General features: G+C 42.3%; 1 protein-coding gene across 2 annotated transcripts in view; it reads right to left on the reverse strand.

Moving 5' to 3' along the window:
* kiaa0586 (KIAA0586 ortholog) overlaps window positions 1-14,718 on the reverse strand; it is a 524,067-nt gene that overhangs the window by 302,827 nt on the left and 206,522 nt on the right. For both annotated transcript variants that reach the window (XM_059957145.1, XM_059957155.1), the window contains one exon: window positions 14,163-14,201. In XM_059957145.1, coding sequence (XP_059813128.1) covers window positions 14,163-14,201 — 39 coding nt within the window. The remainder of the gene's footprint in view (window positions 1-14,162; window positions 14,202-14,718) is intronic.

The raw sequence follows: 14,718 nt of genomic DNA on the forward strand, positions 1-14,718 counted from the left end.
GTGGGGATTGCATCACCCTACTTTGATGGACATCTACAACTCTGCAAGTCAAGATAAAAGGGGACTGCAGGAGGCGGTACCCCAGCGACGCACCAGAAGGACACACCATCGCTCAGCGCTCCCGTGCTAGCGGGAAGCCATTCAAAGCCACGTGCGTTCCATTTCTCCTTTGCCTGGGGAGCGGGTGGCTGATAACACCGAAAAGGACTTCGAACTAACAACGGGGAACCAACGCTCCCCTGATTCAACGGAGTTGCTTCATAAAGACCCAGGCAAGTTTTCCTTTTCTCACCAATCTCTCTGAAACACGTGAGACCCAGCGATTCCCAAAAGGCTGAAGCCTGCAGACTTCTGAGTGACTTTTATATTTCCAACGGACAATATATTATCCCCTAGACAACAGTAGAGATTATTTCTTAATGATGATTATTGCTGTACCCGCGCTTTAGATTGAGTTTTGCCGACGTATATGATCTGAATGTTTGTACTAACCTTACTTTTGTGCCTCCTTTATAAATAAAAACGTTTGAAAATAGTGCCATCAGACTTCAACGGACCTCTCTATTTTTGCTGGTAAGTGATCCAGTTACGGAATACGTAACAACTTGGGGGCTCGTCCAGGATTTGACACCAAATTGGGAGGCCAGTGAATCGGGCTTGTAAGTCCAAACTTGAATCTGGTTACGCGGGTAGCCAGACGGGAAACCAGCAAAGATGGACGTGGGTGAATTTATGAAAAACCCAACTGTGGGGGCACTAGAGGCGGCCACCAAATCAGACTTGTTAAATTTGGTGAAGGGGTTGAACCTCACAGAAGTGAGGTCGTCCATGAAAAAGCGGGAGGTGCGAAGGGCCATAACTCAGTATTACATTGGGAAGAATGTGTTTGAAGCTGAGGTATTGGAAGATATCCCCGAAAAGGTACCATCAAGTGGGATGGCTCAGTTAGAGGTGGAGAAACTAATGTTGGAACATGAAATTAAGTTAAAAGAGCTGGAAGCGGCTGAGAGAGAGAAAGAAAGGGCTGAGAGAGAAAGGGAGCAGGTGTTCCACCTAAAGGAGCTAGTGGTAAGGTTGAGGAGGAAAGGCAAGACAGCCAGAGATTTCCGGGCTTGACCTGTTTTAATTGTGGAAGAGGAGGACATATTGCATCTTGGTGCTTTGCTCTGAGAAAGGAGCCAGAAAAAGGGAAAGCAGCAGTCCCTATCGGGCGTGCAGTGGTAGTCAGAGACTCGGCAAGAGGGTGCCGGGTAAGCAGAGTGCGCGAGGGGTCTGAGATTTATCTGTCACATGGCACACTGTCTTTGAGGGAAGGAGACCCACCAATTCCCATACGGATCTGGAGAGACATGGGGGCGGAGCTATCATTGATTAGTCGAAAAGTGTTAAAATTCGGATCTCGGATGGGAGAGGTAGCCCTGAGAGGAATAGGAAAATGGACCGGAGTGGTGCCTTTGCATTGGGTCCTTCTAGATTGTGAGTTGGTGTCGGGACCAGTGGAACTGGGGGTCCTGCCGGAGTTGCCAGGGGAAGGCGTGGATGTCCTTCTGGGGAACGACCTAGCGGGTGAGAAGGTGGGAGCAGCCGTGAAGCTGGCCACCCACCTTGCGAGGGTTGAGGCCACTCCCTCAGATCCTAAGATCTATACCGCATGCCCGGTCACTCGCAGCCTGTCGAGAGCGGCAGCTGAGAACGGGAGCAGTTTAAAATTGGCCAGTTTTGATTTGGCCGAGACGTCTTTACCGACCCTGTGCCACAAGGGTTGAAAGGGTGGAAAGACGAAGAATAGTAAAGTGAAAGGGGGTAAGGGAGAGGAGTTAGATCTGCCCTTAGCAAAGAAAAAGGTCCTAGAGGTAGGAAATAAAGATGAGAAACAGATAAAGCTGTTAAAAGGTCCAGAGTTGGACATGGATGATCTGTCTGGGGTGACAGCCCTGTTTGAAGAAGTTGAGAGTTATAAAGGTGTTCCCGATAATGAGATGAGGGCAGTCCTAGAGGGAACGGGTATCCTTGCCTTGAGTAAGTCTGCTGGAGTGGCCGAGGAGGTTGTTTCAGCTCGCAGGGTTGCACCTTCCCCGGATGGGAGCTGCCTAGAGAGTAACTGGGAGGATCGGGGGAATTTAGAATTTGGAAAGTGTACGGGTATTGAAAGCCTGGAAGAGGCCCATGTCCCGTTTGAGTGTGTCCAAGATGGGGGTGCACGTGGTCCTGAACCTAGTCCCAGAGCTCAGAAAAAGTCTGAGGTATTTGATTCAGCTGGACGAGATGGCCGTCCTTTTGGATCAGATAGACCTGGTTCGGGGAAGAAAGGGTTAACCTTGGTAAACGTGGGAAGTGTGAGTTCCCAGTTGGTCGTGCTGAAGGGGGTGTTCAGAGTTAATGTGGAGTTTACAAATGGAGAGATAACCGTTGTTGTGGAGGGGAACGGGAAATCTGTAGTTACCAAATCGAATGAAGAAAATTTAAAGTCTAGATTGATGCCTGCGCATCGATTACAGGTTGATTTGGAATGTAAAGGTGCCCCAAACACTATTGTTATTCAAGAAAACGCTGTGAGGAAGCCGAAATTTAAATGCGGCCTGAGGGAAAGGATCGAACTGAAACCCATCAGCCTGCATGGTCTTGACAAAAGGGTTAGCTACCTGTGTAGCATTAAAGAATTGGGTGGGAATTCACACGATGGTCTAGGTTTGGGACACGGAGTTAAGAGAATAACCCTTATGGGAATGAAAGGCGGGAGAGTACCTTGCCAAATTACCCAGGTCCCCCACGAAGGAATTCACCGGAAAAGAGGTGACGGTTAATGGGGGGGCGCCAGTTTTAAATAGAACCACGGGATTTTGACAAAGCATGGGAATAACAAAGACAAACCCCTTGGAACCCTGCCTGTTAAATGAAGTCTGATGCTACCAGCCTTTAATCAGGGACAAGATGTTACAATATTAAAAGGGAGCGCCACTGTAATCGTTAACCATCTAGATGCTGAAATAAATGTATGACTGTATGGCTCTGTAGTTAAAAGAAAAAGCTTGGGTATTGTGTTAGATTAAAAATCCTGTAAGACTCTGTACAACTCCGTTTTTAACTGCTGGTAAAAAACATTTTTTTAAGAGGGGAGGTGTTATGAATGTACCACAGCTCTGAGGGGCAGAAGGGGCGGGAACAGCCCCCACCTTCTGGAGAATCACAAGATCACTATTAATTCGGGTCTCGGACCCAGGAAATGAGAGACAATGCAACGGTTTTGACCATTGTTCTTAGAGACACCTGTGTGAATTGCATGTCCCTGCTACTTGACAGCTACCAGGGATATGGACACCCTCGGGCAATGTTGGGGTGGGGAGTGCATCACCCTACTTTGATGGACATCTACAACTTCCAACGGACATTATCCCCTAGACAACAGTAGAGATTATTTCTTAATGATGATTATTGCTATACCCGCGCTTTAGATTGAGTTTTGCCGATGTATATGATCTGAATGTTTGTACTAACCTTACTTTTGTGCCCCCTTTATAAATAAAAACGTTTGAAAATAGTGCCATCAGACTTCAACGGACCTCTCTATTTTTGCTGGTAAGTGATCCAGTTACGGGATACGTAACACTATCCCTCAACCATCAGGCTTTTGAATCAAAGGGGATAACTTCACTTGCCCCATCATTGAAATGATCCCACAACCAATAGACTATACAGTATTTCAAGGGCTCTTCATCTATGTTCTCCAGATTTATTGCTTATTTATTTATTTTTGTGTTTACAGTTTGTTGTCTTCCACACTCTGGTTGAACACTCAAGTTGGGCGATCTTACATTGTTTCTGCTATGGTAATTGTTCTGAATACAAGTCTGAAATGAGGAAAATGTAATGGGGTATAAACACCTGCACAGATCAGATGGCAGAATGGCCTATTTCTGCATTTCTTCCCATTTGTGGGCCTTCCTAAGGAGATATAATTTCAAATAAATGTAATTTATTAGCTGTAAAGGGTTTTGGGACTTTGAGAGGCAGTGAAAGGCAATGTACAAGTATTAGTGTTTCTACTATTAGTTTATGGTGTCATGGGCACAGAAATTGAGTAGAATAGATTAATATAACTAATTACAATTGCAAAGAATGTAATTTATGGCATTCAAGCAACACGCTCAAAATGCTGGTGGAATGCAGCAGGTCAGGCAGCATCTATAGGAAGAAGTAGAGTCGACGTTTTGGGCCGAGACCCTTCGTCAGGACTAACTGAAAGAAGAGATAGTAAGAGATTTGAAAGTGGGAGGGAGAGGGGAGGTCCGAAATGATAGGAGAAGACAGGAGGGGGAAGGATGAAGCTAAGAGCTGGACAATTGATTGACCACTTAATAAGTGGCCAATCCCTTATTTAGTAAATAAATAGATAAATAGATAATTAAGGGATGCCACTTAATTGGATGTACTAGTCCTGATATGTCATTGCAGCATCTGTAGATTTATATGTGTATGATCAACTGTGAGGCTACATCTTGATCTTCAAATATCCTCATCTTCAATTGACAAAGACTATGCTTTTGCATTGTATTTGATGATTAGTTATGTCATATATACCTGCTTTTGCAAAAGGTGACCCTCAAGGTCTTAGGTACATATAGTGTATGTAGTAGCTAGGGTGCGTAAGACTTTTGCACAGAACTGCAATAATTCTACTGTACTGCTGCAAAAGAAATAAATTTCATGATATATGTGAGTGATGATAAGCCTGATTCTGATATGGGTCATCGTTGTGGACTGAGAGTGAGAAGGGGGCAGAGAGAGGGGAATCATGGTTGGGAAAAGGGGAATGGAGGGGGGAGAGAGCAGAAAGCACCAGAGAGGCATTCCATGATCATCAATAAACCAGTTGTTTGGAATCAAATGAGCTTGACTGACGTTTCAGGGCTGGATGTGTCTGCACCCATGCCATCCCCCAGGTCCTGACACTCCTTTGCTATCTGTTCCACACGACCTGGCCATGGTCCGCTATAGGGCCCATTTTTGTTCTGTAAGTGCTATGGCTCTGTACAGGACATAGTCCATGTTCTTCAGTGTGATGCTATGAACCTTTATTGTCAAAGTGCAGTGTAGTGCAATTTGGTGAAGAAGTGTCATATGGATATTGAGTTTAAAGCCCATCTCTTGATATGCTTGAGTAATCTGTTAACAGTGGCTTGGAGCTTGGCCTTCCTAATATGTCTAAAGTAAGCATCATTTGCAAACTACGGATGGAATACAGAGGTTGGAGTAATTTTAGTTCTTGAGTGTAGTTGCCTGCAGGTTGAAAAGTACATGCTTTTAGACCTAGAGTACTTGTTGGCACCTTAAGGCACTGGAAGCAATCACTAACAGTGTGTCTGCAACATCCTCCAAGTTCATTGGAATGTGAGTAGCTAATATTAGGGTCTTCTCCCAGGCCAACATACCCAGCATTGAGGTCCTAATTACATTATATCAGCAGCCATAAGCGGGCTGCTTTGTTTTTATGCCTACACCAGAATCTGGGAGCTGCCAACTATTCTTGGCCCATATGGGGAAGAGACTACCAATTTTTCTTGAAAACAGTGCAACATTCCCACTCACACCTAGGAACCTCTGGCTTATGACCTGTCAAAGTGCAGAAGTATTTTTAAATGCATTGATGCATTCAGAAGCTCTGCATACCACCTTAGGGGCTACCCATTTGCTTGAATTGTCAGCAACTTGTGCCTCAGAAGACTCAGACATAAAAGAATCTGCAATTTCCATATTCTTAGTATGAGAATTTACACAATCAGAATGGAAATGTAATCTTCATTGTTCAGGGACCACCTAAGTAGAAGCTATTCACATTTTTTTTCTTTGAGGAATCAGATAATTTTACTATATAAAATTATAATTACATCCAAATTTTAAGTTAGGCAGTTTATACAAATTCAAAATCCAAGTTACATATTACTGTGTTTAAAGAAAAGATTGCCATGAAGCTCCATAATGCACAGTAATTGCATTCATTACTGTGTTTCTTGGCACATTCTAAAATCCATTAAAAGTTTAGCTTTTCTTTAATTCTGCTAAAATTGTAAGGAAGCTGTTGATTATTTTGGTGCCATAATTATATGAAATGTAAGACTTAAGTCTTGAGTTCAAATTGAGGAAAATTATTCACTTGGCCAAATACCAAATATGTAAGTTAACTGACTCCCCTTCTAAAGAATTGACTGTGAGCAATTCAAAAAGACACTAGTTCAGCCATGCAGAAGCTGATGGTGTTCGCACAGGAGAGCAAGTGCATGCTGTTTTGTTTGCAGGTGTCATACATTAAATGCTCAGTAACAAAAATGATATTTTCTGCACCATAATGTTAGAATATAGAACAGTATACCATAGGATAGGCCCTTCAGTGCCTGATGTTTTGCCAAATTAACTAAACCAATGACTCTTAATTAATCTAATTCCTTTTCCCCACACATTGATCATATCCCTCTCTTCTCTACATATTCATCTGCCCATCTAAGAGTCTCTTAAATATTCCTGTGCTTACTGCCATCACCTCCTGCCAGTGTATTTCAGACCCCCGCCACTCTGTGTAAAAAAAAACTTCCTTGCAATATAGATCCAGTTTCTATCCAAAGTCCTGTATTTGAAAATTGAAGAAAATAGTACAAAGGGAAAGATTTCCTTTATACAACAAGGCCATGAAACTGTTGATTAAAAAAAAACAGGGTTGTGCTTCTTAAAACAGAGTACACAACAAATTACTCTCACTGCAATGACCAACGTAAATACTGTTATGCGGAGTGAAAATGTCTGACAACTTTAAAAATAGCTAGAAAAACCAATAAGAAGGAATTAACCTGAAACAGTAAAAATGGTTGATTCAAAATGTTATGCAAATGATTGTATCTCTGCTTCCAATAATAACCATCAGCCATTTTTTTCATTTCATGTGCTATCTTGTGCACTCATGTATGCCAGCAGTCTTTACTCGGAGATAAGGTGGATCATTGGATAAAAATCACAACTAAATAGCCTCGGTTTATAAAGGTGGAGATTTTCTCAGGTTTGTAAATAATGAAGTAGCAAATTAGATGTTGATATTCACAAAAGGATTAACACCTTCAATTGGCTCCCAAAATGGGGGAAGGATTAAAAGTGTAGTGGAAGAATTGGACAGTTTCATGTAGCTATCTCTATCAGATTTTATTATTAGCATAATGAAAGTTTAGATTACCAGGTAAAAGAATTTGTATATTATCCAGATTTAACAAGTATGCTGGTCTGCAGATGTATTGATCTGTTAAGTTGCTGTGGTAAATTGATAATAGGTATAGTTGATTCTTTTGTCTGTTAAATTATTATTAGTTATGAATTGGCTTCTTACATGAAACTGTGAACTATCTGTTTTAGCATTTGCTAGTTGTTGAATAACAAACATGGAGGTAAACTACTCCATTATAAGTGCATTGAATTTTCCTACCTGCTAGCATAGACAATTTTCTGGAATAATCTTGCACTGGGATTTAAAAGCAGCAGAAGTCTAAACTAGCCGTTCTGGAGAATGGCCTTTAAAGGGCACAGACTCCTGGGGTTGTCCTCATCTTGCAGTAAATACATTTCTTAACGCTATTGTTCTATTTCCACATTATCTTTTATATCCATTGTGATCATTTGAGTGTTACTGTCAAAGCCACTATTTGTTGTTTATATCTGATTCCTCTGGAGAAGACTGGGGCGAGTCAGTCACCTTCTTAAAGTTCATCTGGTGAAAGTACTTCACTGTTCAAAAGTGAGTTCCAGGATTTGGAGCCAGCAATGATGACAATTATTGTACAGTTTGAACGAGAATCTGCAGATGTTGTTTCCAAATCTCAGCCCCTGCTCTTCTTAGTGGCAGTGGTCATGAGTTTGAGAGAATTATGCCAGAATAGCAAATTTCAGGAGTTTGGTGTTGAGCAGGAAATTATGTGAAAGGCCCAACAACGATAATTGACTGGTCCTACATAGCTGAGTGAGAATAAATAAAGCCTTCATGCTGCCCAACCTTTGAAGTGCAGTAACTCGAAGTCTACTGGACAATGGGGACAAAGTTTGTGTGGATACTTCTTATCCTTAAAAACAAAGATAAAATCTTTCAGTCTAATTACTAATCCTTTGACAATCTGTTCAGAGATATTGCAAAGTATGGTACCAAGAACCACTTAACCACCAGTAACCTATAACCTGTTGATAGTTGCTCAGAATTGGTTTCACCCAAGGTTGCCTGACTTTAGACCTCATCATAGCCTTGGTATTGCATAGACTCAAAGGCTCTTTTCCAGAGGAGAAGTGAACATAACTATAATGGACATTAAGACAGCATTTTAGAAGCCCTTGAGTGGAGCCCAACCTCATATAAAAGAACATGGTTTCGGTTGTTGGATAACATTCATCCCTCTCTCAAAGCAGTGTTACAAGAATTCATCAGGGCAGTTTTCCAGCTCTTTTGATCATGGTCCTTCCATCATAAGGTCAAAAGCAACAGTGTTTGCTGATGAATACATAATGTTTCATTCCACCTGTAATTTATCAGCAAGTGAGGCAGCCTACCCCTGAATGTAATTGGACCTCAAACATCTTGGGCTGATAAATGCCAAGCATCAGTCACACCCTTCTTCTGACACTTCCCTTCACAGTACTTGTCCTTTTGCCTTTTCTCTCCCCATCACCCATGTATCCAAACAGTTGTTACAAGTGAAGCAGAGGTTCTCATGCAATATTTTTTGCAATCTAGTGCCCCGCATTTAATATCTTTATTACATTGAAGAAACTAAATGCTAATAGGGTTATTGCCCCTGTGGTCATTCCTCAGGGGTGTTGGTGAGCTGCCTATAATCTGTCACTTCAATTCACATATCACACTCACTCTGACTTGCTGACCTGTCCTTTTGTAATGAAGTCCAATAACAGTTTGATGAACAGTACTACTTCTTCTGTCCTTCACCTTTCCATCTCACCATTCCCCTCATTATTCAGACCCATCATCCTCACTCACCTGAATCCATTTGCTCAGCACATATAGTCATTTTACATTGCATCTTGTTGTCTTCCTGCACTGCACTTTCCTTGTAACTGTAATACTTTATTCTGCACTGTTATCGTTTTACCTCGTACTTCCTCAAAGCACAGTTGTAACTAATTGTCTGTATGAACGATATACTAGAAATGTTTTTCACCATACCTCAGTGCATGTGATAATAATAAACCAATTTAGCAACTGGGAGGGGAGCACCAGAGGGAGGTGGAGAACAGGCAGAGTGATGGGCAGAGAGAAAGAAAAAAAAGGGAGGGGAAAAAAAAAACTAAATATATCAGGGATGGGGTAAGAAGGGGGGGAGGGGCATTAATGGAAGTTAGAGAAGTCAATGTTCATGCCATCAGGTTGGAGGCTACCCAGCCGGTATATAAGGTGTTGTTCCTCCAACCTGAGAGTGGCTTCATCTTGACAGTAGAGGAGGCCATGGATAGACATATCAGAATAGGAATGGGACGTGGAATTAAAATGTGTGGCCACTGGGAGATCCTGCTTTCTCTGGTGGACCGAGCGTAGGTGTTCAGCGAAACGGTCTCCCAGTCTGCATCGGGTCTCACCAATATATAAAAGGCCACACCGGGAGCACTGGATGCAGTATACCAACCGAATCAGAGGTAAAATGTCGCCTCACCTGGAAGGACTGTCTGGGGCCCTGAATGGTGGTGAGGGAGGAAGTGTAAGGGCAGATGTTCCGCTTCCACTTCCGCTTACTTGTTCCGCTTACAAGAATAAGTGCCAGGAGGGAGATCGGTGGGAAGGGATGGGGGGGATGAATGGACAAGGGAGTTGCGTAGGGAGCGATCCCTGTGGAAAGCAGAAAGGGGGGGAGGGAAAAATGTGCTTGGTAGTGGGATCCCGTTGGACATGGCAGAAGTTATGGAGAATTATATGTTGGATCTGGAGGCTGGTGGGGTTGTAGATGAGGACAAGGGGGATCCTATCCCGAGTGCAGTGCTGGGCGGATGGGGTGAGGGCAGATGTGCTGGAAATGGGAGAGATGTGTTTGAGAGCAGAGTTGATGATGGAAGAAGGGAAGCCCCTTTGTTTAAAAAAGGAAGATATCTCCTTCGTCCTGGAATGAAAAGCCTCATCCTGAGAGCAGATGCGGCAGAGACGGAGGAATTGTGAGAAGGGGATAGCATTTTTACAAGAGACAGGGTGGGAAGTGGAATAGACCAGGTAGCTGTGAGAGTTTGTAGGCTTATAGTAGATATCAGTAGATAGACCGTCTCTAGAGATGAAGACAGAAAGATCAAGAATGGGGAGGGAGATGTCAAAAATAGACCAGGTAAATTTGAGGGCAGGGTGAAAGTTTCTGCCCTTACACTTCCTCCCTCACCACCATTCAGGGCCCCAGACAGTCCTTCCGGGTGAGGCGACACTTCACCTGTGAGTCGGCTGGTGTGGTATACTGCGTTCGGTGCTCCCACTGTGGCCTTTTATATATTGGTGAGACCCGAAGCAGACTGGGAGACCATTTCGCTGAACACCCACGCTCTGTACGCCAGAGAAAGCAGGATCTCCCAGTGGCTACACATTTTAATTCCACGTTCCATTCCCATTCTGATATGTCTATCCATGGCCTCCTCTACTGTCAAGATGAATCCAAACTCAGGTTGGAGGAACAACACCTTATATACCAGCTGGGTAGCCTCCAACCTGATAGCATGAACATTGACTTATCTAACTTCTGTTAATGCCCCTCCTCCCCTTCTTACCCCATCCCTGATATATTTAGCTTTTTTTTTTCTCCCTCTCCCCCTTTTTTTTCTTTCTCTCTCTGCCCATCTCTCTGCCTGTTCTCCATCTCCCTCTGGTGTTCCCCTCCCCCTTTCTTTCTCCCTAGGCCTTCCGTCCCATGATCCTTTCTCGTCTCTAGCTCTGTATCCCTTTTGCCAAACACCTTTCTGGCTCTCAGCTTCACCCCACCCCCTTTGGTCTTCTCCTATCATTTCGCATTTCCCCCCCCCCCCCACTTTCAAATCTCTTACTATCTTTCCTCTCAGTTAATCCTGGTGAAGGGTCTCGGCCCGAAACGTCGACAGTGCTTCTCCCTTTAGATGCTGCCTGGCCTGCTGCGTTCCACCAGCATTTTTTGTGTATTGCTTGAATTTCCAGCATCTACAGATTTCCTTGTGTTTGTTCTTTAGCCTCCTTCTCAGTTCTGATGAAGGATCTTCAACCTAAATTGTTAGTTTTGTTTCTCTTCCCACAAATGTGGACTGACCTGCTGAGTGTTTCCTGCACTTTCTGTTTTTAGCTTTTCTGTATTTTTGTATTTTTTTCTGTATTTTCAAGTAAATGTACTCTGGTTTCCTCCCACAGTCCAAAGACGTACCGGTTAGTAGGTTAATTGGTCATTGAAAATTGTCTCGTGATTTCGCTAGGGTTAAGTAGGTGGGTTTCTAGGCAGTGAGGCTTGTAGGACCAAAAGGGCCTGTTATGTACTGTTTCTATAAAAATTAAATCAGGCGATGCATTTCTCAGCAAGGAAAAAAATTGATATTGAATGGTAGTACAAGTATCCCACCTACGCCTTAGACTGAGAAATAGATGAGGATGGGTACTAGTTAGGCAGTGGGGATTCTTACCATTGGCAAAAGTATTTAACAGGATCAGCCACATACAGTTGACTCTGAGTGCAGGTTAGAAGCTGGGTATCTGCAGCAAATGCTTGACTCAGCAAATTTGCCAAAAATTGTCCATAATGCCCAAGGCAAATGTCAAGTGTGCAATAGACAATTCTTCACCTCCAACAACACTCAAGAACCACAAGACCACTCAAAATAATACTCCTTTTAGAAAAAAAAGTGCCTTTAGTTCCTCTAATCTCTCCCATATTCATGTGTTCCCCAATCTTCTTTCTTGAGAAATCACTGAAAACGTTTGTTTCAAATTAAATTTCTATTTGACTTCCATCCAGCCTGTGGAATTGAAACTATGCCTAATAATGTCATAAATTATGCAAACGTGAGGAAATCTGCAAATGCTAGGAATTCAAGCAACACTCCCAAAATGCTGGTGGAACACAACAGGCCAGGCAGCATCTATGGGAAGATGTACAGTGGACATTTTGGGCCGAGACCCTTCATCAGGACTAACTGAAAGAGAGATAGTGAGAGATTTGAAAGTGGGAGGGGGATGGGGAGATCCAAAATGATAGGTGAAGACAGGAGGGGGAAGGATGAAGCTAAGAGCTGGAAAATTGATTGGCAAAAGAGATTCAGAGCTGGAGAAGGGAGAGGATCATGGGACGGGAGGCCTTGTGAGAAAGAAAGGGGGAGGGGAGCACCAGAGGGAGATGGAAAGCAGGCAAGGAGTGATTGTGAGAGGGGCAGGGAGAGAAAAAAGAGAGAAAAGAAAAAAAGGAGAAATAAGTAAATAAATAGATAAATAAATAAGGGATGGCCACATAATAAGCCAAAGTTTCAAGGAAGTTGTTTAAAAGGTATAAAAAAGACAAATTATCATTTAACTAATAGCTTAAGTATTTAAGTGAAAATCAGAACAAATTAAAACACTACCAATACAACTAATGTGCTATAAAACTGTATTAATTCCTAATAGTTATCAACGGAGGAATTCATCCAGCGTATGCTGACATTCTTTTGATTGACTGCAAATGAACAAAATCAGCTCAGGCACCTGGTGCAGGTATCTATCGACATCCACTTTAAATATACACAATGACTTGATCTCCACAGATTCACCACGCTCTGACTAAGGAAGCTCCTCCTCATCACTGTTCTAAAGGGACATCTTTCTACAAACATTTGTATTTTGAAGCTTTGTCCTCACATCCACCCTTATCAAGGCCATTCAATAGGTTTCAATGAGATACCCCCACATCGTTCTGAACTCCAGAGAGTAGAGGCCAGAGCCATCAAATGTTCCTTATACATCAACCCTTTCATTCCTGGGATCATTCTCCTGTACCTCCTCTGGACCTTTTCCAATTCCAGCACAACCTATCTTAGATAAGGGGTTCAAAACTCCTCACAATACTCCAAGTGCAGACTGACCAATGCCTTATAAAACCACAGCAGTACATCCTTGTTCTTATATCCTAGTCCTCTCGAAATGAACATTAACATTGCACTTGCCTTCCTTACCACCAATTCAACCTGTATGTTGACTTTGGGGAATCCTGAATGAGGACTCACAAGTCTCTTTATACTTATGATATCTGAATTTTCTCCTTGTTTACAAAATAGCTAATACCTTTATTCCTTCTACCACATTGCTTCACCATACACTTTGTACACTATATTTCATCTGTCACTTCTTTGACCATTCTCCTATTCTGTCTAAGTCCTTCTGTAGCTGCCATTCTGCTTCCTCAAAACTACCTGCGCCTTCACCTAGCTTCCTATTGTCTGTAAACTTGGCTACAAAGCCACATCACCCAAATCATTACCATATAACATGAAAAGAAGCAGTCCCAACACCAACCCCTGTGGAACACCTCTAAACACTAGCAGCCAAACAGAAAAGGCCTCCTTCATTCCCACTCTTTGTCTCCTCTCAGTTAGCCAATATTCTATCAATGCTAGTAGCTTTCCTGAAATATCATGGGCTCTAAATTTTGTTTAGCAGACTCATGTGCGGCACCTTTTCAAAGACCTTTATGGAGATTAACAATGACGTGAAGTGCATGTCTTAAAAATAACTAGCAGCTAATTATCAAAAATTGAGAAGGCACACAGTTTTTGTTAAGAAGAACTTAGGAGAATTCTTGAATGCAAATTTATAGTCCCATGTATAGCATGTATAAAGATACTGGAATGTACTGGAGAAATACCAATATGAAAAGCAAGAAATCTCATGGGAGAAGAAGTCAGGGCTGAACATACAGTGGAGATGAACAGTGTAGTAATTTCCATGGCAACTCATCAGATGATATTGCAGAGGTGGTGAGTCAATAGGCTTGCAGCTGTTGCTCTGATTGGCACTCACACTCTATTTGTGAGAAAGGGAATGAAGAGGAGGAATAGCTAAAACACCACTAAATCTTATGACCTTTTTCTACGATTTTCATTCCTGTCTCAATGCGTTACCAAGCAGCTAAAAATACTGTGAATATTTTAAGAAAAATCAGAAATCAAACCTTAATGCCTTGCATGCAAGACTGCCACTGCTCTGCCTCCTGAAAGAAAAAAAACATGATTACAGTTAAGTCTTCCAAAAAAACAGAATTTTTTTAATATACTACTCGTTGGGTTCTAAATTTCTAAGTAAATTACTGTTGCAGGAAAGCAGCATTGATCATCAAGGACCCCAAACACCCAGGACATGCTCTTTTCTTGCTGCTGTCATCAGGGAGAAGATACGAGAGCATCAGGACTCACCACCACCTAGTTCAGGAACAGTTATTACCCCTCAAACATAAAGCTATTGAACCAAACACGATATCTTCACTTGCCTCATCACTGAAATGTTCCCACAACCAATGGATTTACTTTCAAGGACTCTTCATCTCATGTCCTCGATATTAATTAATTAAGTCAGTTATTACTATTTTTTCTCTTTGTATTTGCACAGTTTGTTGTCTTCTGCACTCTGACTGAACACCCTCTATGAATGGTCTTTCATTGATTGTGCTATTGTTATTATTCTATAGATTTATTGAGTATGCCCACAAGAAAATTAATCTCTGTGTTGTA

The sequence above is a fragment of the Hypanus sabinus genome, chromosome 2 (assembly GCF_030144855.1).
Source record: "Hypanus sabinus isolate sHypSab1 chromosome 2, sHypSab1.hap1, whole genome shotgun sequence".
Classification (NCBI taxonomy): Eukaryota; Metazoa; Chordata; class Chondrichthyes; order Myliobatiformes; family Dasyatidae; genus Hypanus; species Hypanus sabinus.